We start from the raw sequence: 22,335 nt of genomic DNA on the forward strand, positions 1-22,335 counted from the left end.
CACCATCCGGGGATGGACCACTAGTCAAGCAGGCACAGTTGCATACCCTGATCTGCACTTTTTCACCCACCGACCCGCCAGTTCTAGAAACGATAAAACTACCATCTCTCAATCCAGGGGCCTGGAAAGACTGTGCCTAAACAAAACCCATTAAGCAACTGGTAGGAATCCTCACTCAGGCCCTGACCTTGCTGTCGAGTCTGCTCACACGGAAGTGGTGGGCGGTGGATGACATTCTGGAGGCTCGTCCTGCAAAGCAGGATACAGCTACCAAAAAGAACAAGAGATTAAAATGAGAGATGGTGTCCTTCATTTCTTTAAGGAAGGGGGTCCTGGCTGCTCTCGTGTTGGAGGCCTGGAGGAGGGAGGTTGGAAAGTAACAGCTACGGGGGATGGCGTTCTTCACGTGCTTACCTAGGGAGGGCGAGGATTTGGTATGCAGCGGAAGCCCAACCATGCCGAAAACGTAGAAGTCTGGAATTCCCCCAATCTACTGGCAGTTCCCCTCGCCCAGACTCCTTATTTAACACGTGCATGTGTCCCCTTGCTCATGTGAGCAGACCCAGTGGATCAGGCCCTAGGGACCTGCTTGTGGTTTTTGACATGCCTTTTGCTTGCTTGGTCTAGCAAGGTCAGCAGGTCCTCACAACTGTCCAGAGGCCGTCACAGGATCAGAGCCCTCCAGAATATCGTGTCCTGGTTTGTTTGTTTTTTGGATGCACCCCACTTTCTATTTGTTTTCTTGGGGAGGGGGGATGCAAAAAGCACTTTGCAGCACTTGATACCAGTGAAACACTTCAGTAAAATAGTTCAAGAGAAAAATAAAATAAGGAAGACACTGAAATATTTGTAGTCCCCAATTTTTAGTGTGCGCGCGTGTGTAGCTGGGCGGGGGGGGGAGGTAAGATGGGGAAGGTATTTAGAAAGAAACAGAAAGGATGGTGCTTTTTTTTAGCAGAAGGAAAATAAAAGTGCTGGAAAATAAAAATACCTGACATGAGCTCCCCCCCTCCCCCCACCAAAAAAAAATAACATCAAGGAAAACAGTTAAATACTTCCTAACAATGCCCTTAAACGAATTTGGACCCTACACTTAAATGAATTGCAAGGTTGTTTTTTGGGGTTTTTTTCATTGCCAGACAGGCTAAAGAAAGAAAGAAAAAGCCACTCCCTTCTGAAGTATTTAGAAGTAAGAAAGGGAAGGGGGAAAAAAAGCCCCTTTCCCCCCACTCTCGCGTAGACTAGTAAAGAGGAAGCAAAAAAAAAAAAAAAAAAATCATGGTGTTACTAGTATGGAACTAGTTAACCTTTAACAATTTATGCTGATGTCATACTGAGCATGAGTACTGATTAATCCAGCCTTTTCTCTCCCCCCCACCCGGGTAAAAAATATTTTTATTGAGGGAGGTTGGGGGGGGGGAGTATAAGAAAAAAAAAGAAATAATTTAGAGCAGCCATCTTTGTTTTATGCAGAAATCTTTCTCTTTCAGTTCCCCCAGTGCCAGGAATATACAAATATTGTTCATCTATGCAATGATCTGAGATCTTTGCGAGAGATTAAAAGAAACCAAAACAAAACAGAGAGAGAGAAAGAAAGAAAGAGCTATCTATATTTATATATATATTGAGAGGGAAGGGGGAAAAAGGGGGGGAGCGCAGATTTTTTTTGGGGGGGGTGGTTATTGGTGCCTGATTTTTTTTGTTGAGGCTTTTTTTTCCTACTCTTTTTAAAAATCTTTCTTGGGTTTTTTTTTTTGTTTTTTGTTTTTTTAACCTCAAGGAAGAGGTGTGTGTGTCGGGAGGGGGGGGGAACTTTTTTTTTTTTAAAGAAGCCAGCCATCTTGTTTTCTTTAAAAAAAAAAATAAAGAAAAGGGGTGGAAAGGGGGGGGGATTTTTTTTTTCCTTTTTTACCTCCTGGGGGGGCCTGTTTTAAAAATAATTGAAGGGCGGCCATTTTTGCTCCTTGCTCTTGTGGAAAATATTATTCTGAGCGGCCCCCTCAGCTTTGATAGAGATATATATATATATATTTTTACCCCCACCCCCTTATTTATTTTTTTTCCACGGGGGGGGGGGGGGGGGGAGTTGAGTGGAGTTTTTTTCTCCTTTTTTTTTTCCTCTCCTCGCCCCCCCCTTTTTTTAACCCTTTTCTTCATGGGACTTTTCCCCCGTGCTGTGTTTTCGGTGTTGTGAGGGGGGAGAGGGTTCGTGCGTGGTGAGGGGGGGCTCCCCCTTCCCTCTCCCCCTCCCCGCCCCCCCCCGCACCACCATGGCTTCCCCTCTGAGGGAGGACGAGGAAGAGGAGGAGGAGATGGTGGTGTCTGAGGCGGAGGGGGATGAAGACGAAGAGGAGGAAGAGGAGGAGGAAGAAGGAGCAGGGGACAACAGCCCCGGCGACATATTCCTGCCCGCCGCCCAGGCGGGGCCCATGCCCCTGGCGCCAGCCCCAGCAGCATCCACTCCGCCCGCCGCCGCGGCCACTGAGGCGCCCGCAGGTAAACAGCCCCCCGCCTCCCCCCCGAGCGGGGCGCCCCCCCGGCCCCTGTTTGTAAACAACCAACGGCTTTGGAACGTGGCGGCCCGAGGGTTCCACGCGCCCCCCCCCCCCCGCCCCAACGGCTCCGCCACCGCGAGGGGCCCGGCCCGGCCGCCCCTCCCCCCAGCAGCGTCCGCGGCCGGGGAGTTTCTGCCCCCCCCCCAGTTGGGCCGTTGAAGGTGGCGGGAGTTTGTAAACACCCCCCCATAGTGGGTGGTGGGAGTTTTTAGCCCCCCCTCATATTGGGCTGTTGAGAGTAGTGGGAGTTCGTAGCCCCCCCCCCCCCGGTCTATATTGGGTGCTGGGAGTTTTTAGCCCCCCCCCCGCATATTGGGCCGTTGAGGGTGGCAGGAATTTCTGAACCCCCCTGTATAATGGGTGATGGGAGTTTTAACACCCCCCCCCATATTGGGCAGTTGAAGGTGACAAGAGTTTCCAAGCCCCCCTCTGTATTGGGTGGTGGGAGTTTCTAGCCCCCCTCCCCCCATATTGGGACATTGACAGTGATGCAAGGTTCTGCTCCCCCCTCTATATTGGGCCATTGAGAGGGGCTGGAGTTTCTAACCCCCCTTTATATTGGGTGGTGGGAGTTTCTGCCTCCGCCGCCATATAGGGCCATTGAAGGTGGCTGGAGTTTCTAGCCCCCCCTCCTCTATGTTGGGTGGTGGGAGTTTCTAGCACCCTTCTCATATTGGGCCCTTGAGGGTGGGGGGAATCTCTAGCCCCCCCCATTGGGTCATTGAAGGTGGAAGGAGTTTCTACCCCCCCATATTGGACTGTTGTGGGTGGGGGAGGGGTGGGGCTTAGGAGAGTTTCTAGCCCCCCCTTGAGGGTTTCATGGGGGGGGGTTCCTCACCCTCGGTTCCTTCTCCACCCTGGGTTGGGGCCTGAGAGTGTCTAGCTCCCCCCAGGAGATTGTGGAGGGGGATCCCCCTTGTGTCTCCACCCTAGGGGTTGGTAAACAAGCCCCCCCCAGGGAATTGTCTCCTTAGGCAGCAGCAGTGGGGGGCAGACCCCCATCCCCCTTTCCCCCCCATCACTTTAGCCAGGTGCCCCCTCCCCCCACACGGTAGGCCCCACACTGCTGAAGTGCTGAGTGCCCCTCTGTTTGCATGCCCCCTCTTCTTCCCCTGCCTCAAAGATGGGGGGGGGGGTCTGGTCACTTCAGGAGGAGGGTCACTTTGATGGGGGGAGCCATCCTTAGTGTGCTTGGTGGTCTGCGGAGTGGGGCCTGGGGTCAGGATGCAGTCAGTTGGCAGCAGTGGGGGGCACTTGACACCCTCTGGCCCCACAGGGGGTGGGTTGGCAGGAGTAGAGGGTGCCCGTTGTGCCAAACAGGCCTGTGCGTTTAAGCAGGATGGTGCTGGCGATGGTGCAGGCCGGGTGGGCGGGAGGATGTGCGACTGGATGCGGCCCGTGGGTACTTGGCAGCAGGCCGGGCTCTTGGCAGGCAGGTTGGGGCCCTGTGGGGAGCCCGAGGCCGGGAGGGTGTCTGCCAGGTTGGACAGGGCTGAGATCACTCGGGGTCACCATGCTCAGTGGCTGCTGGGCCTTGGCCAAACGGAGGGCGCCGCACAGGTGGCATCTGGTTCTCCGCCTGGGGATCAGCCCTCGCCCTCATGATTTTTGTGGGCACAGGGATCTCTCAGCACCCAGCTCGATGGGGCTGGCGGGATACGGGGGTCCCCTGCAGGGCTGAAGCTCCATCAGCAAAAGGTGCCCTGGCAGATCTGCCCACCGGGAGCAGCCGGGGTCAGGCCTGGTGGGCGGGAAGGGTGACTTGAGGACAGGGGGAATCGGGCAGCCCGGGGTCAGGGCCACATCAGCTGCCGAGCTTGTCTCTAGGGACAGGCCTTGTCAGCCGTGATCAGAGCAAAGGCGGGGAAGCCGGTGCCTTATGGGAAAAAGCTTCAGGTGGCGGGACAGGCGAACCCGCACACCAGTTGCCTGGGACATGTTGCCTCGGCCTCTGAGCCCTGGGGTGCTTGAAACCCCAGACCGATATAGCCGGGAGCCTTTGTTGTTGGTTTTGAACGCGCAGCTTCCCCCAGCGGAGCTGGCTTTGATTTGCTCTCTGCAAATCACGGAGCCTGGGGGAAGATGTGAAGTGTTGGGAAGGGGGGGCGGTGGAGGCGTGTGTGTATCAAATGCCGCCATTTTCCCTTCTGGATCAAGCCCCATTGCTTGGAGCTGTGCACGCTCATCCCCCCCCGCCTCGCACCCACTGTCTTCCATCACAGGATTGCCCACGGGGTCCTCGACTTCTCGCTCGCTCGCTGTTTCATTCATGGTTAAACACGGTGGGTTTTAGCATCAGCCCCAGCTCTTGGTGCCTTTATAATCTCCCGCCATGAAGCATTACATTGAAGATTCCAAAGTTACTCTGTTCTTGATTCGAGAACAAGCCTCAGTTTAATTACTGGGCCGCAGCAGGCTGGCTCAGGCAAGAGTGGCGTAGGATCAAACGTCCCTAGAGACCCTCGGGAACCTAACTCTCTTGGGCTTTGTCTCCCAAGGGGAGACCGGACCTAGGGCAGTGACACCCACCCCATCTGGAGTGCGGCCACATCTGGCGCGTTGTTGTTGAATCCAGGTCCAGATATTTGGGCGTGGGGGAGCGGTGACAAACATTAATTACGGCAGCAATAAGTGCTCCCATCCCTGCAGCACTTCCAGACCCATGGGTTGCTTGATGAGCCGGCTCCAGAAACCTAGAGGCTTTAGGCCCCTCGGTGCCAGTGAGCAAACCCTGCCTCACCTATTAGAGATGTCTCTCAGGGCTGGTGCTTTGAATCAGTGACAGAATGAAGGGCAAAGGATATTTCTTCTTTAAAAAGCGGGAGGGGGATGGGGAAATTGGATTGGATACCCTCATTCTGGTCCCCAAATGGGGTTGTTTCATTTAAATCCTGTGTTTTAAGAGGAGCCGTTTTCTGTTCCGATGGGCTGGATGCACGCGGTCTCAAACCTCAAACCCGCCTTGAGGCCTCAAGTTCCTTCCCCCCTGGGGAGCCCTTGGCTTTCCTGCCCCTCAGGTCAGACCCAAGTGAGTGAACGTGTATTGTGGAAAAATTGGGGTTGGAAGGGACCTCAGGACGTTATCTTATCCGAGCGGAACCTGCGCCGGCCTGGCTCAGCTTTGGAGGCCAGGGCATTCATGTCGGGGCAGGCTGCGGTCCTGCCACCTGTGCCAGGCTCTGAGTCCCCGAAGCAGGTGGGCGTGGAGCTTGAGCTGGACTTCTCTGTCTTTTTTGGCTGCTTCTTCCGCCTGGAGCTGGACGTGCTGGGACGCCCTCCCTGCCAGCTGGCGGAGGTCTCCTGGTATTGCACGTGGAGTCCCCATTGGGCAGATTCGCAACCTGCCCATCTTAATGAGCGAGGAGTTCACAGGGCCAGAGCCATACGACGGATCTGAGCCCGCCCCAGCTTTGCCAGTTTTCCCTTCGCTGGTGCCAGATTCCTGCTACGCCCCCGTGGGCCTAGCTGGAAACTGCTTCCCCTTGAATTTTCCTCTCCCCCCTCAAAATTGGAAACCACAATTGCTTCCGTGGCCTTTGTTCTGGGTGACGATATAGCGGCTCCCTGGCGCGGGGCGGGAGGGAAGTGGGGGGGTTGATTCTAATGTCTCTGAGTGTGTATTATTTTTCCAAGGTAAGGAGCGGAGGCGTCACGTGCGTGGAAAATTCTAGTTGATTGCCTGCCAAAATTGCCCCAACGGGCTGCGCATGTGTGGGGGACAATCTCCCTTTTGGGAAGGGGGGGATGGGAAAGGGGAAAAGAAAAGAAAAGAAAAAAAGGATGAATAAGTTGGTGAGATCGTGGGGCTGCACTTGGAGCAGCCTGGCTCCGGCCTGGCTCCCCCACCCAGCCTGTATCTCCACCGGCAGCTCTGGAGCGCAGCCAGTGCTGCCCTGGACCCAGCGAGGTGATGGGAGGCAGAGGGCTGCGGAGATTGTCAGAGGCAGCTGCCAGGCGGGCGGGGGTATGACCAGGCTGGCCCCACTCGGCTGCCAGCTGCTTCATGCCCTCCTCTCTCCTCCTCTGTGATTTGCAGGTCAGAGGGCCGTGGCCTGGCATCTCTTGGGGCAGATGGGCCTGTGCCGGGGGCCTGCGAGTGCACCGGCCCCCGTCTGTTTCCTGCCGAGGCCTGGGGGCGGCAAGGACATGTCAGGAGGGGGAGCAGCAGGGGATGGAGGTGCCTTTTTAATTGCCCTTATTTATAGGAATGGAGGGAAAAGGCAAAGGGTCTGTAGGGAGCCTGCTCGGGGGGGTCCCCTGTGATTGAGCATCAGGGTAACCCCCTCCCTATTGAAGCAGGCCTGCCATGGGCCCCCGATTCCAAGGGGTTTGATTCCGGGAGGTTGCTATGTGCTGTGTCTGGGAGGGATACCAGCTAGGGTCACTGGGTCCTGGCTTCCTGAGCTCAGGTGGATTGTGCCTGGACAGGGGGTGGATGGGGACCCCCCGGTCTCCAGAGAATGCCGCCTTTGAGGTCTGCTGGCTGTGCCTCCCGGGCTCACAGATGTGCCTGTTGCCAGGAGTGGGAGCACGACAGGGCTCTAGGTGGGCAACATCAGGCCATGCCCAGCCCCGGAGGCCCCCTCTCAGTGCCAGTGCCCACTGCCTCCTGAGTGGCTGTAGCCCCCAGGGTCAGTGGCCCTTCTGGGGAGCCTGTGGCATTAGCTTGGCTCCAACGCAGGTGGGAACAGTGCCAGGGCTCCAGCAGGAGTGTGGCTGGGCCCGTGCCAAGGGCTGTATGCCTGAGGCCTCCCTTGGCTGAGGAACTGGACTGGAAGAGCAGCTGCGTCCGGCATCCCCTTTGGCCTACTCGGGCGAGGGGAGATATGCCTCACGACCGGGGTAGGCAGGAAGCGGGCTCTCCGTGCCCCACCTTACTCTAGGATTTGTTAGGATCTGGTGAACGTTACACCTAGGGTAGCATTTTAACTGCCCCAGCGTAATTGACCATGGTTTAAGATGTCATGTGCTTGCACTTATCTCGGGATAGGCACCCAAGGTGTTCACAGGCACCGCTGACAGGTGCTGTAATTGTCCGTGTCGGATCAATCCCCATGCTGGCTCATAACTTGGCTTTTGCCTGGCAAACCAAACAGTTGAGATCTTGGCAGCAGCTCCACGTGGACTTTGGAAGGGTCGTGGGGCACATGGAGTCCATCATTGCTGTGGGGATTGCCCCTGCATCTGCCCTGCGGGATGCATGGGGGGTATTTACGCTGTAAGGCCCTGGAGACTGCATGTGGAAGCGAGCCCCGTGGGGTAGCTGTCATAGCTCTCCCAGGATACGCACAGGCACCCTGTACCTAAACCAGGGTAACAACGCTGGGCTCGTTCTGTTTTCCCCTGGAGGGTAGCTTATACCAGATCCCTTTGCCACCTACCCCAGTTGTGAAGTGTGTGTGCGTGTATGTAGGGGGATGGATTTGGGACTGGAATAAATGCCCAGGTTGCCATGTTGCCCCCTGCATGACCTGGCTGTAACCACCTCCCCATGCCTCAGTTTCCCCTTCCCTCGTGGTCTGCTGAATTCCCTCGAGCTTGTTTTAGTTGAAGTTTGTGCAGTAGAAGGGCCTCAATTTCAGTTGGGGGCTTCACATCCAGGGAAACATCAGGTTGGGATGTTTGGGTTGTGTGTGCCTAGGCACCGTCCCGGAGCCAGCCAGGCCATGATGCTGCGCCTTTGACTTGGGGCCGTTGCTGATCTCATGAGTCCAAGACACAGCTGGAGTAATGGAGGGTTCCACCAATGGTCCCTTCCCCGATCTGTGGCAGCCACCCTAGCTCTTGTCCTTGCTCTCTTATCCCCCAGATGATGATGATGAAGACCTGCGGACCCTGGACAGCGGGCTGGGCCTCAAGAAGAAAAAGCGTGGGCCCCGCAAGCAGAAGGAGAATAAGCCAGGCAAGCCTCGGAAGCGCAAAAAGCTGGTGAGTGATTGATTTTCCACCCCCACCCTCCACCGTCACTGGGAGCAGGCACCTAAACCCCTTAGAAGGAGCTGTGTCAGATCCCCTGGCACTCGGGGCTGAGATGTGGCCAGTCTGGCTGCCACATCTCAGCTGCGGGTGCTTCCAGGAAGGTTCGGAGACTGGGAGCCCCACAATTGACAGGCTGGGATTAGTTCTCTGGCTTCATCATCATCATTGATAATCAGGGATCCTGGTTTTCTCTCATAAAAAAATCCCCATTTTTTGGATATAAAATAACCCCAAATCCTAATTTTTCCGTGCTTGAAATGAAACACCGCTAATACGTTTATCTATATAGATACAAAGATACATATATAAATATATCTATAGATATCTATATAGTGGTATTTCATTTTAATTTCAGAAAAATGAGGATTTTGGACTACTTTTCTTATATCCAAAAAATGTTTTGTTTTGGGTTTTTTTTCAGAGAAGATCATGATCCCTGTTGATAATTAAAACACTTATAAGATCAATTTTAATATTAATTATATGAATAAGTCAATAACACATTAGATTAATTAACCTTATTATTATATAATTGCATTATAACTTTGTATTCAAGTAATAGTACCAAAATAATATGTTGATACGATATGTTTGATAGATTGCTTTTGCCCTTATTAGGACTATTAACAATGTATATTCCAACCGAAAGTTTCTATGATTTTCTGTGATCAGAACACAATACCATAATAATGGTACTAATAATAGTTTGATGCTTTCAAATATTTAGTATGTGGACGCATATTTATTGGGTATGTTCAAGCATTGCTGAAACACATACATAAATATCTTGTTATGCTTGTTTTATGTATCTTTAATTCTTAATTACCCCTATCAGTAATTAATAATCAAGTATCAGTAGCATTCTACTACTGCAGTAGATCAGAATTATAATGATAATCATCGTCGATCCTGGCGTTATGGATACATCACAATGATGCGGATGATGGCGATAAACATTGCGTTGCTGTTGTCGGCAGTGGCCTTGAACAATCGATTAAATATTACGATTAATGATTAAATATTAATGCTGCAATATGTTGTAATTAGAGCATCCTTGTTATAATAATGCTAATTAGTAGCAGCATGGCCCCGGGATATTAGTCGTAGTAGTAGCAGCATTGCCCTAAGGTAATTTTGTTAGTACTAGTTGTAGTATTAACATTGTACGTAATTCCTACACTGCTTATAGGGTAATTTTATTAGCGGTAGGAGTAATATAATGGGGGTGGGTGGTGCGGGTGACACCCCACCAGCCGCAAATTCAAGGTCACAGCAGATGCCCTCTTAGCATGGCCTCTCAAGCAAATTCTGTGAAATACCTTGTCACAGGGACATGAAAAAAGAAAGTAATGATAATAAAATGATCAGCGATATTTATGTTGCCCCAGGCCAGCTGTACCTTGTCATGCATCCAAAGGTGCATCTCAAGCCGGTCCAGAGAAATGATACTCCCCCTGTATGCGACTTTGGTCAGGCTGCAGTTGGAGTACTGCATTCAGTACTGGGTGCCGCACTTCAAAAGGGATGTGGCCAGCCTGGAGAGGGTTCAGAGGAGGGCCGCCCGCTTAGTGAGAGGGCAGCAGGACAGGCCCTATGAGGAGAGACTGAAGGACCTGAACCTGTTCAGCCTCAGCAAGAGGAGGCTGAGGGGGGACCTGGTGGCTGCCTACAAGCTCATCGGGGGGATCAACAGCAAATAGTCAGAGCCCTTTTCACCCAGCACCACCTGGGGTGACAAGGAACAATGGTCATAAGCTGATGGAGAATAGGTTTAGGTTAGAGATCAGAAGGCAATATTTTACAGTTAGGGTGGGCAGAATCTGGAACCAACTTCCCAGGGAAGTGGTCCTCGCCCCTACCTTGGGCAAATTCAAGGGGAGGTTGGATGATCACCTGTCTGGGGTCTTGTGAACCCAGCATTCATTCCTGCCTGTGGCAGGGGTCAGGCTAGATGATCTGTTCAGGTCCCCTCCTGACCCTAGCTACTACGAAACGAGGTGGGCGGTGGTGGTAGCATCGGCCTGGAGTCGAGTGCGATGCTGGGTCGTTTTCGGCAGTGTGTGGCCTAGTGAGGGGTGAAGGGGATCAGATATTCAGGTCCAAAGGGAATGCTTAAAGTTTGCTTCAAAGCCTCCCTTCCCATGCACAGAGTGGGCGCTGGGGGAAACAGTGCACCCAGGAGAAGGAACTGCAGATTTAAGAATCGGGAGATCTCTCCTTTGTCAGAGTTATTTCTTTATTTCAGAGCATCCAAGCTGCCCCTGGGGCCGGCTGAGGAGCTCACCTGACCCTTTCTCTGTCCCCATCTGGTCACCAGCATGTATGCCCCAAAAGAATTTGCTCAAATCAGCCTGTTTTGGCCCCCCAAAGTTTTGCCAGATGTTTTGACAGTAGGTTTGTGAGCAGGCACTGAACTGAGCCTCCCCCTGTTTAGCCTGGATCTCTCGTAGCGGCCTCATCTTGCAGGGCCACGGCATGAAACAGTGGCCACATCTTGGGGAAGGGCAGCCTGTTCTCCATATGGTAGGAGATGGAAAGCATCTTCCCCTCCTTTCCACTGTCTCCCCTGGAGCCTTGCATGGGGGGAGTTTGGACTCCTGCTGAGGCCTTGCTTTCCCGTGCCTCAGTTTCCCTCCTGTGGACTGGGAGCTGTCAGGAGGGTTCATGAGTTGATTGCAAGCGCAATGGAAAGGCCGAGTCCCCCATGGGAGCACTGTTCTCACGCTGTCACAGCTGGCAGCCAGGCAGTCACAAAGCATCTCTGCAGTGTCTAACACGTTGGGGGGGGCGGGTCTCTGCAGCTTCTGGTGGAAACTGGGTCCTCTCTTGATGTAGGGGGAGAAAGGGGTCTGTAGGATGCAGGGTGGAAATGGGGGTCCTTGATCCCAGTCAGGAGGGGTTGAGCGCAGAAAGTAGCCCCCGGTCTCCCAGCTGCTACATGCGGAGCCCAATCCAGAGAGGTTTCTGGTGAGGGGGGTTCCCCAATCTCCCAGCTGGACCCCGGTCAAGCCCTGCTGGCGCTTAAGCCAGCTGCTTCCCTTCCACCCCTTGGCTTCCTCGCACAGCTGCCCAGCTCCTGGCAGCTGCTCCCTTCCCCTTGCTGAGAGCTGCCAGTGCCAGGACCTGCTGCCAGGGCACGCGGATGGTTTCCGGAGCTCTCAGCTGCATTTGCAGCCAGACGGGGCCGCACACATGTACGTGTGTGTCTAATCATCCATGCCCTCGTGCCGGCAGGAATTAATTCAGGGCACTCCAGGGCAGCCAGGGGACTCCCCGTCTCGGATCAGCAGGGGATGGCATGCCACAGCAAGGAAATGAAGGCTGGCAGGGACATGGGCTATGTCTCCATGGGAGTTTCACCTCCCTTGGCAGCATCAGGGACCGGTTGCAGCCTGGACTGGGGATTGGGACTGGGCTGTGACAATGCTCCTGCCAGGATGTGAACCTGGCGGTCCCTGGCTTGAGGGTTTGGTTCAAGATCATCTCCCAGCCAAGGAGCTCTTGGGGCAGTCACTGAGGGCATCACTCATCTTGTGTGGCATCAGATCATGCCTCACTGTGGTGGTGGTTTGGCAGGTCCCCCATTAGCTAATGACCCCCTCCACCCCCAAAAAAATCCAAACAGCCAACTGACTGAGGTCTGTGCATCTATCCTCCAGCTCAGCGAGGATGAGTTTGAGTCGGAGCGGGATGAGTACCGGGAGAAGTCCGAGAGCGGGGGCAGCGACTATGGGGTGGGGGCGAAGAAGAAGAGAAGGAAACACCGGGAGAAGAAGGAGAAGAAGACCAAGCGCCGGAAAAAGATGGATGATGAGGGGGGCCAAAAAGTGAAAGTATGACCTGGTCGTGTGTGGAGCGAGGGGTCCAGTGTCGGGTGCTGGCAGGAGGCACCGTATGGGGGCTGCTGTGTGGGGGTGGTATTTGGGGGCTGGCATGAGGGGCCTTGGCATGAGGGAGCTTGAGGGCCTGGTATGAGGGATCTGGGGGGGCTGGGGTAAGGGTGCTGGGGTGGCAAGGGGGAGCCAGCATGAGGGAGTTGGTGTGAGGGGGCTGAGTGGGACTGGGGCCAGGGTGCTGGGGGCGCTGTCCTGAAGAAGCTGGTTGGGGGGCACTGGATGTGAGGAGACTGGGGGGGGGGGCTGGTTCGAAGGGGCTGGGGGTGGGACCGGTGTGGGGGGCCTGCCCCAGGCCGCTTGGGGCATTTGGATGCAGCAACACCAGCGTCTTTGATTTGCCTGGGTGGGATCTGGGCAACGTTGCCCCAAAACACACAACACAAATGGGGGGTGTAGGAAGGTGCCTATAGGGGCCATTTCTGGTGCAGAAGCAGGCCCAGCTCCCCCAGGCCATGGAGCTCCCTGCTTATTAAGTCCTGCAGTCACTCCTGGGGTACTGTGCCTCAGTTTCCCCTCCATTGGTTCCCTGTCCCCTTTCCCTGTCCCCTCCCCCCCCAGCCGAATCCAGGTGGCACCTTGGCCTTCCAACACCAGCCTAGGGTTAATGGAAGGGTCATCTGTTCTGGGTTGGGCCCCCTTCTGCACTGGGGTCAGACCCCTGCCCACCTCACAGGGGCCTGTGCCTGGGTCAGCAGGTGGAGCAGAAGTCCTCGGCCCAGCTGCTTATGACCTGGGGGCTGGAAGACGTGGACCACGTGTTCACAGAGGAAGACTACCACACGCTGACCAACTACAAAGCCTTCAGCCAGTTCATGAGGTGAGAACCTGGCCTGCCTTTCTCCCCCCCCCCCCCCCACTTACCCCCTTTCCCCACCCTGCTTGGCCCACAAAGTCCCTTTTATCCCTGGCGAGTAGCAGGGAGCCCTCTGGGTTTTGCCAGGAGGGGCCAGGACACCTGGGTTCTCTCCCCATTGCGGGCCTGCAGTGGTGCCCCACTGATCTCCTGCACCCCGTGCCTCAGTTTCTCTGTTTCAGTGAGAACGTGAGGGCTGTCAGGCATGAGAGTGCCAGAGGCTTTGCAGGGAAGTAACCTTGTGCCACACTTGGGGCCCCCAGTCCCGGCTGGGGGTCTTTGGTGTGACAGGCCTCAATCCTACTTGGGGGAGGGGGGGCTGGTATCCCAGCAGTGTCAGGACAGGCAGAAGGGGGTCGAGTCCGTAGGGTATGTCCACCCCCCTGCCCCAGCACCTGGGTGGGGGGAAGGCGATGTTCTGGTTCTCATACCAGGCTCAGCCCCAGTGGAGCAAACCCCTGCCTCAGTTTCCCCTGTCAGCATGAGACGACACCCCCCCCTTCTGCTGAGGAGTGCCATCTGGTGCCCACTGGGGGAAGTGCGCCTCTTTGAATGGACCCTTGAGTGGTAGCCCTAGGTGAAAGGGTCTCTGGAGGTCTGCGGCAGGAGGACAAGGACCCACCGCAATCCCATCCCCTTCCAAGCCTGGCCCTGTCTGCCCCAGAGTGAACTGGACACCTCACCCCCCCTGAGGGCAGCTTGGGAACCACCTGCCCCCTCCCTCTGCTCTAGCTGGCTGAGTGTGGGGCCTTTGAATATCCTAGGGGAGCTACAGTTAACTCTTTCTTTGCATATTGTAGAGCAGAAGCAGGGTCCAGGAGGCTGGGTGCCTGGGTTCTCCCTCATACCTGGGAGGGGAGTTGGAGGCAGGGGAGAGACTGGGAGCCCAGACACCTGGGTTTTTTGCCATTTCTGGGAGGGGAGCAGGGGTCTGGAAGAGTTAGAGCAGGCGGGCCTGGGAACCCTGATGCCTTGAGTTCTCGACTGACTGTGAGCAAGTCCTTCCTTATAAACTCACTAGGGGGGACCAGAAGGGTTTGGGGGAGACCTTGTTTCTCCTAGCGCCCCCAGGGATAACAAGGAATAATGGCCACAAGTTGTTGGAGAGTAGGTTTAGATTAGACATCCGTAAGAACTACTTCACAGTCAGGGCGGCTAGGATCTGGAACCAACTTCCAAGGGAAGTGGCACTGGCTCCTACCCTGGGGGTCGTTAAGAAGTGGCTTGATGCCTACCTGGCTGGGGTCATTTGAGCCCAGTTTTCTTCCTGCTTAGGCAGGGGGCCGGACCTGAAGATCTGCAAGGTCCCTTCTGACCCTGCTTCTATGATTCTATGATTCTTTCCCTGTGCGTCACAACAGGTGTGGTGAGGGGCTTGGGACCCTTTAAGACTCCAGTGGTAGGGAACCTCTAGCCCACCCTGCAGTGTCAATTAACCCTTTCCATGCCTGGTGGGGGCTGTGGCCAGTGATGGGCCTGTGCCAGGCCTGACCCCAGGTACCGGCCTTTGTCCACAGGCCATTGATCGCCAAGAAGAACCCCAAGATCCCCATGTCAAAGATGATGACCATCCTAGGCGCCAAGTGGCGTGAGTTCAGCGCCAACAACCCCTTCAAGGGCTCAGCTGCTGCCGTAGCCGCCGCAGCCGCTGCCGCAGCCGCTGCCGTTGCCGAGCAGGTGTCGGCTGCCGTGGCCGCTGTGGCCCCCGAACCCCAGCCCCCACCCGTCCGCAAAGCCAAGACCAAAGAGGGCAAAGGTAAGGAGTGGCTCACTTGGATGCCTGGGTTCTGGCCTGGCTTAGGGAGGGAGGATGAGAGGCAAGGAGGAGCTTTGGGCAAGGAGAGGGTGAAGTCTAGGGACCCGGGAGCCTGGCCACCGGAGTCCAGCCTGGCTTGGGGAGGGTGGTGGGTACTGGAGCAGAGCAAGGCAGGACTCCTGGGTCCTCTCTCGGTTCTGAGGAGGCTACGGACACAGATGCCTGGGTTCCCTCCTGCCTTTGGAGTGGTCTAAAGCAGGGGGCAGCATAGGGAGCTCGGGCACCTGGATTTTACCCCATCTGGGAGGGGGTGAGGTCTAGAGGGGCCCAGAGCACCTGGGTTCTTTCTCAGTTCTGCGAAGGGAACGGGTTGGGAGCCCTGGGGGTAGTCTGGCAGATTTGTCACCTGTGTGGTTTTGTGTGTACCCCTTCCCACCTTCCACTGATGCCAGGGCCTGGACACAAGAAACGGAGCAAGAGCCCACGTATCCCTGAGATGAAGCGGAAGATGAAAGGGAAGAAGATGGCACCACTCAAGATCAAGCTGGGCATGATTGGTGGCAAGCGCAAGAAGAGCAGTTCGGTGAGCCCCAGTTGCCACCCCTCTGGGCACCCCCTGCCCCTTCCCTCTGGGTCCTGAGTAGGTTTCTATGCCCCTGGCCCTGGGGATGTCCCCTGACCCTGTGGCTGTCCGGCTGGTAGGGGTGGTGAGCTGGGATGGAACCCAGGCTTTTGGGCTCCAAGCTGATGGCCAGCTGCCTTGCAGAGCGATGAGGCTGGTGACCTGGAGGAAGAGTCAGACGTGGACAACTCCAGCGTGCACAGCTCCTCGGTGCGCTCGGACAGCTCAGGGCGTGCCAAGAAGCTCAAGCGGGGCCGGCCTGGCCGGAAGAAGAAGAAAGGTGGGAATTGGCTCTGTGGAGAGTAACAAGGGTGGCAGGACAACAGGGTTGCATGAGCTGAGGGTAGCTAGATTGATTGCACCTCCCCAGCTGCTTGTTAACCCTTTATGCCCCCACTATAAGATGCATCCCTTCCCCTCAGGCACCACAGTAACACTGCCTGTTGTTTTCAGTCGTATCAACAGTCCTGAACCGGGATCGAGGCCCCATGGTGCCGGGTGCTGCACAGACGCATGGTGAGAGACAGCCGTGCCCCAAAATGGGTGGGGAGGGGGGGCACAAATACTGTGCATGCCCTGGACAGACGGTATATACCCTGGGATAACTTACCCTGGAATTTGGAGTGAACAGATGCACCTCTATTCCGGGGTAGCTGCTTGCGGCAGGGGCCAGGATGCAGCCTCAGCACTAGGGGGCAGAGAAGCCTGGAGTGACCTCTTGGAGGCTACTCTAGCATAGAGGCGGGTACACGGTGCTGGTTCTGGGGTAACTAAACCTGGGGTATCTCCCTGCCGAGTCGGGGTAAGTTACACCAGTGAAAAGGCCTCATGCATGTCCAAATGACACAGGGGTGTTGCGTCAGGCTGTGGACCCCTCCTCCCCACTCCAGAGGAATGTGGGTGGGCATTGATGCCCTGAACAGGTCAGGCAAGGAAACTGAAACACTGCACACAGCAGGAGGGAGGAGGGTAATCTGTGCCCTGCCCCTGCTCTCTGCAGCATCCCCCTTCGTGCCTCTCCGCCCCTTAGTGCCTGGTGAGGAGGAGGTGGACGGCTATGAGACGGACCACCAGGACTACTGTGAGGTGTGCCAGCAGGGTGGCGAGATCATCCTGTGTGACACCTGCCCCCGCGCCTACCACCTTGTGTGCCTCGACCCCGAGCTCGACAAGGCCCCTGAGGGCAAGTGGAGCTGCCCCCACTGTGTAAGTGCCTCGGCCTCTCCACCTCCTCCCCCCGAGCCCCCAGGAAATCACAGCCTTGATCTGCAGGGGACTGTCAGCACATTTACACCGCAGTAACTTATTCCAGGAGACAGGTGCACACAGACGTCACTTTTACACCGGGGGCACTTATTCTGGTGATCCTGGGGTAAATTGCAGGGGGTGCTTTACAGCAATGGGGGCCAGTCCCCCTACATGTGTGTGTTTAGTGGGGGGAACAAAGACAGCATAAGTAAGCCCTGGACAGATGGTGCGTGTATACCAGAGTAACTTATTCTGGAATACAGCATAGACTAATGCATAGTTATCCCAGGATAGCTGTTTGCAGTAGCTGCTTTTCCAGAGGGCCCCTCAGTGTGCAAGGGGCAAAGACACAGTGCTACAGAGAAGGCACATTTGAACTAGGGTAGGTTATTCCACGATTTAGAGTGGACAGACACCCAGTTATCCCAGGGTAACTTGTTCTGGGATGCAGAGCAGAGATGCACAGACATCCTGGGGCAATTTAGTCTGGGATGTGGAGTGGACAGAGGCCCAGGCATCCTGGGATAACAGTCCAGGATGCAAAGCAGACAGAGGCATAGTTATCCTGGGGTAATCTATTTCAGGATGTGGAGCAGAAAGATGCCCACTTATCTCAGGGTAACTTATTTTGGGATGTGGGGTGAATAGATGCCCAACTATCACGGAGTAACTTAGTTCAGGATGTGGAGTGGAGAGATGCACAGTTGTCCCAGGGGTAATGGGATGCAGAGTGAAATGATGCCCACTTATCCTAGGATAACTTATGTGGGATGTGGATTGGACAGACACCCAGTTATCCCAGGGTAAGGTGGACTGACACTGCTATTCTGGGATGCAGAGTGGACTTATATGCAGTAACCCTAGGGTAACTTATTCTGGGAGACAGAGTGGGCAGGTACACAGATATCCCAGGGTAACTTATTCCAGCATGCAGAGTAGGCAGATTGGTAGTTATCCCAGGGTTTCCTGCAGTCAGTGCTATTACAGAGGCTGGTTCTCCACTGGGTGGGGGCGGGGGCATTCCAGCACAACTCCTATACAGATGGCACATTTAACATGGGGCAAATGATGCTGGGATCGGGGCAGTTATCCTGGGATGGTGCAGAGGGGCATCTTCCTGGCCGCTTGCTTTGACCCCCTTCCCCTCACAGGAGAAGGAAGGGGTGCAGTGGGAAGCCAAGGAGGAGGAGGAGGAGTACGAAGAGGAGCTGGAAGAGGAGGGCGAGAAGGAGGAGGAGGATGACCATATGGAGTACTGCCGGGTCTGCAAGGATGGGGGCGAGCTGCTGTGCTGTGACGCCTGCATCTCCTCCTATCACATCCACTGCCTCAACCCACCTCTGCCCGAGATCCCCAACGGCGAGTGGCTCTGCCCCCGCTGCACGGTCAGCCCCAGGCAGGGGCGGGTGGTGGGGCCAGGAGGCAGAGCCCTGGAGGAGACGGGGCTTCAGGAGGGGCAGATGCAGCCACTTCTGGGGTGGGGCATACAGGGACTCTTCATCAGGCGCTGGGGTGCAGCCATCTCCGGGGCCTGTGGAAGGACCCCCCACAACCAGGACATAGATGCAGCCATCTCTGGGGTGGAGTATGGCCAGGGCCAAGTGTAACAGGGACTGTCCCCACCCAGGGCTGAGATGCAGATACCTCGGGGGGGTGGGACTGAGATGCAGACACCTGGTGGGGGCGGGGTTGGGTATAACAGGGACCCCTTACCCAGTGCTGAGATGCAGCCATCTCTGGGGTGGAGTATGGGAGGGACGGGGTATAGCAGGGGCCCCCCACCCAGGGCTGAAATGCAGCCACCTCTGGGATGGAGTATGGGAGGAGGGTTGGGTATAATAAGGACCCCTTGCCCAGCTCTGAGTTGCAGCCATCTCTGGGGTGGGACGTGGGGGAGGTTTGGGTATAATAGGGACTCTCCCACCCACAGCTGGGATGCAGCCAGCTCTGGGGTGTGGTTTGGGGGGAGGTTGGGTATAACAGGGACTCCATACCCAGCACTGAGGTGCAGTCATTTCTGGGGTGAGACATGGGGAAGGTGTGAGTATAACAGGGACCTCTTGCACATTTCTGGAGTGGGGCATGGGGAGGGTACTGGGTATAACAGGGATCTGTCCACCTAGGGCTGAGATACAGACATCTCTGGGGTGGGGCATGGAGGAGTGCTGGGTTTTGGGGTGCTGGGGGACTGCCTCAGCCATCTCTGGGGTGGGACATGAGTTGTCTGTGTAAAACAGGGACCCCACACCCAGGGCTGAGATGCAACCACTTTTGGGGGAGCAAGTGGGGACCTATGGGCACTGCTTTTACAGGCCTCCTCCCCAGCTGCTGAGATACTGGGGGGGCATCCAGCACCGAAATGCAGCCATCTCTGGGGTGCGTTTGGGACAGGAAGTGTCTACATGTGTGTCGGTGGGGGGAACATGGTGCCTGACCAGTCCTTCCCGCTTGTCCTCAGTGCCCCATGCTAAAGGGGCGGGTGCAGAAGATCCTGTACTGGCGCTGGGGGGAGCCGCCCCCACCCGTGGCCCTGCTCCCACCCCCTGAGCCAAGCGCTGAGGCTGGCCCCCCAGCTAAAGGGCTGCTGGGCCGTTCGGAGCGCGAGTTCTTTGTCAAGTGGGTCGGGCTGTCCTACTGGCACTGCTCCTGGATCAAGGAGCTGCAGGTACCAGGAGGGGAGGTGTGGGGTGAGAGAGAAGGTGGGGGGGCACCCCAGGCTCTGGGGGGGGAGGGTGGACCCCAGGTCATGGAGGCATGGGAGGTATAACGGGCCCCCCCACCCAGGGCTGAGATGCAGCCATCTCTGGGGTGGGGCTTGGGAATAACAAGGACCCCCCCCCCCAACCCAGGGGTTGAGATGCAGCCATATCTGGGGTGGGGCTGAGGGGGGTTGGGTATAACAGGGACCCCCCCCACTCAGGGCTGAGATGCAGCCATCTCTGGGGTGGGGCCTGTGGGTACTGTGGGGGGGGGGGGGGGGATGTGAACACCCCAGGCTGAGGGGAAGGGTCTGGCTGCTCCTCTTGGAGCCTGCAGCTGGTGGGGGAGTTTTGGGGTCTAAGCTGTGGGGCACAATCCTGATTGGGGTGGGGGGGTTCACAGGACGGAGCCTGGACAGGGTGAGGGTGTCCGTGCATCCCCTGACCCCCGATCTCTTACCTCCACCGAACTACCCCCCCAGCTGGAGATCTTTCACCTGGTGATGTACCGCAACTACCAGCGCAAGAATGACATGGATGAGCCGCCGCCGCTGGACTACGGCTCAGGTGATGATGACGGCAAGAGCGAGAAGCGCAAGAGCAAGGACCCGCTCTATGCCGACATGGAGGAGCGCTTCTACCGCTATGGCATCAAGCCCGAGTGGATGGCCATCCACCGCATCATCAACCACAGGTACTGCCTCCCCCGGACTCCCGCCCATGGAGCACAGGTCCCATCCTGTTCCTCTGCTCCCCTAGGGGATGCCCTGCCAGCCCCTTGGAGAGCCTGGGCAGCCCCCTGACCCAATTTGGTGTGGGGGGTGCTTGAGGGGCTGGCAGGACCCCCCCCCCAACTGCCTGCCCTCCTTTTGGACCCCCCCCAGCATAGACAAGAAGGGGAACTACCACTACCTGGTGAAGTGGCGTGACCTGCCTTATGACCAGGCCACGTGGGAGGAGGACGAGATGCCCATCCCAGACTACGACTTCCATAAGCACTGCTACTGGAAGCACCGGTACTGGATCCCCGTCTGTCCATCCCTCTGTCTATCCCATGGGGATGACCCCTCTGATTCTGCATCCCCGGGGCGTGCCCCTCTTCTCTGTCAGTCCCTGGGGCATGCGTCTCCCTCTCTCCTTCCTTAGGATACACCCCATCCGTCCATCCATCCTCAGGATACACCCCTCTATCTGTCCGTCTGTCCCTGGGGCATGCTCCTCCATCTGTCCGTTTGTCTCTCTCCATTCGTCCATTAGTCTGGCCCAGTCTGTTCTCCCCACGCCCATCTGTCCACCACCAGTGCATGTGTGGGTGGCTGTCTGTCTGCCTGTCTTTGCCCAAGACCTATCTGTCTGTCCTGGCACGTGCCCCTCCAGTTGCCCCCTGCCTGCTCCCAGCATGTCCATCTGTCTGTCCACCCAGTTTGTCCGCTTTGCATCCCCCTATCCATCAGTCCAGCCGTCTGTTTTCCCTCCCCAGCACCCCTCTGTTCGTCAGTCTACCCAGCCATCCGTCCCCTTCCCTCCCCCTCCGCTGCCTGACCTCCATCCATCTATCAGTCCATCCACCTCAGGACACTCCTGGTGCACACCCATCCGTCTGTCTGTTCTCCCCCACCCCCCATACAGGGCAGACGGGGAGAGGTTTCTGGCCTGGGCGGGAGGCAGGAGACAAAGGGAGGGGATAGGGGGCAGATGAAAGGGGGGTTCTGGTCTGGGGGATGGCAGACTGGGGGGGACAGGGGGTAGATGGGAGGGGTGTTGTGCTGGCCCAAAGGATTTAGATACCAAGAATGGGTTGAACTCTGGCCAGTGAGGGCTAGTAAACTCGAGGTGGGGTACGGACACACAAACAGAGATTGGGCCAAGGGGTCACTGACCTCCCCCTCCCCCAGGGAGATGTTCATGGGGGAGGACCCAGCCCAGCCCCGCAAGTACAAGAAGAAAAAGAAGGAGCTGCCCCCTGACGAGCCCCCTGAGTCACCCACCAATGATGTGAGTTGGGGCCCGGATGCCTGGGCTCTCCAGCTTTGTGAGGGCTAGGGAGCAGGGAAGCTGTGTGTCACCACAGGAGGTGCTGGGAGCCTGGTTGCCTGGGTCCTCTCCAGCTCTGGGAGGGGAGTTGGGGCTGGAGGGTTGGAGCAGGAGGTGTTGGAGGCCCCAACACCTGGGTTCTCTCAGCTCTGGGTTGGAAGGGAGTGGAGGGGGCATGGGTGCTGGTGGATCAGAGTGGGCAGTTGGGGCTGGGACACCTGGGTTCTCTCCCAGGAGGGAAAGCCCTGGAGGGCTGGAGCAAGGGGCTGGTGCCCAGATGCCTGGGCTCATGCTGGATCTCCCACAGCCGACAGTGAAGTACGAGACGCAGCCACGGTTCATCACAGCCACGGGCGGGACCCTGCACCTCTACCAGCTCGAGGGGCTCAACTGGCTGCGCTTCTCGTGGGCACAGAGCACTGACACCATCCTGGCTGACGAGATGGGGCTGGGCAAGACCATCCAGACCATCGTCTTCCTCTACTCCCTCTACAAGGAGGTGGGTGGCTCTGGACACTGGGGTTCCCTCCCTGGTTGGGGAGGAGCTGGCAGCCCAGATGCCTGGGTTCTCTCCGCTTCTGAATGGGGAGTGGTGCTGGTGTGTTTACAGCACTGGCTGCATCTCAGCTGTGTTGTACCCAGCCACCCCACCCCAGAGCAGGCTGCATCTTGGCCCTGTTATACCTGCATCTC

At 56.6% G+C, this 22,335-nt stretch overlaps 1 protein-coding gene across 4 annotated transcripts in view; it reads left to right on the plus strand.

The window, feature by feature from the left end:
* The first annotated feature begins 1,944 nt into the window (after positions 1-1,944).
* Positions 1,945-22,335, plus strand: part of CHD3 (chromodomain helicase DNA binding protein 3) — a 36,079-nt gene continuing 15,688 nt past the window's right edge. Inside the window, exons 1-15 of one of the 4 annotated variants that reach the window (XM_059718615.1) lie at positions 1,945-2,496; positions 8,365-8,483; positions 12,194-12,367; positions 13,123-13,247; positions 14,801-15,039; positions 15,492-15,622; positions 15,806-15,941; positions 16,115-16,177; positions 16,662-16,867; positions 18,061-18,294; positions 19,368-19,574; positions 20,091-20,302; positions 20,493-20,624; positions 21,504-21,603; positions 21,950-22,141. In XM_059718615.1, the coding sequence (XP_059574598.1) occupies positions 2,271-2,496; positions 8,365-8,483; positions 12,194-12,367; positions 13,123-13,247; positions 14,801-15,039; positions 15,492-15,622; positions 15,806-15,941; positions 16,115-16,177; positions 16,662-16,867; positions 18,061-18,294; positions 19,368-19,574; positions 20,091-20,302; positions 20,493-20,624; positions 21,504-21,603; positions 21,950-22,141 (2,496 nt within the window). In that variant the 5' untranslated portion in view covers positions 1,945-2,270. The remainder of the gene's footprint in view (positions 2,497-8,364; positions 8,484-12,193; positions 12,368-13,122; positions 13,248-14,800; positions 15,040-15,491; positions 15,623-15,805; positions 15,942-16,114; positions 16,178-16,661; positions 16,868-18,060; positions 18,295-19,367; positions 19,575-20,090; positions 20,303-20,492; positions 20,625-21,503; positions 21,604-21,949; positions 22,142-22,335) is intronic. The other 3 variants (XM_059718618.1, XM_059718617.1, XM_059718616.1) reach the window with 3 other exon arrangements.

The sequence above is a fragment of the Alligator mississippiensis genome, chromosome 15 (genome assembly GCF_030867095.1).
Source record: "Alligator mississippiensis isolate rAllMis1 chromosome 15, rAllMis1, whole genome shotgun sequence".
Lineage (NCBI taxonomy): Eukaryota > Metazoa > Chordata > Crocodylia > Alligatoridae > Alligator > Alligator mississippiensis.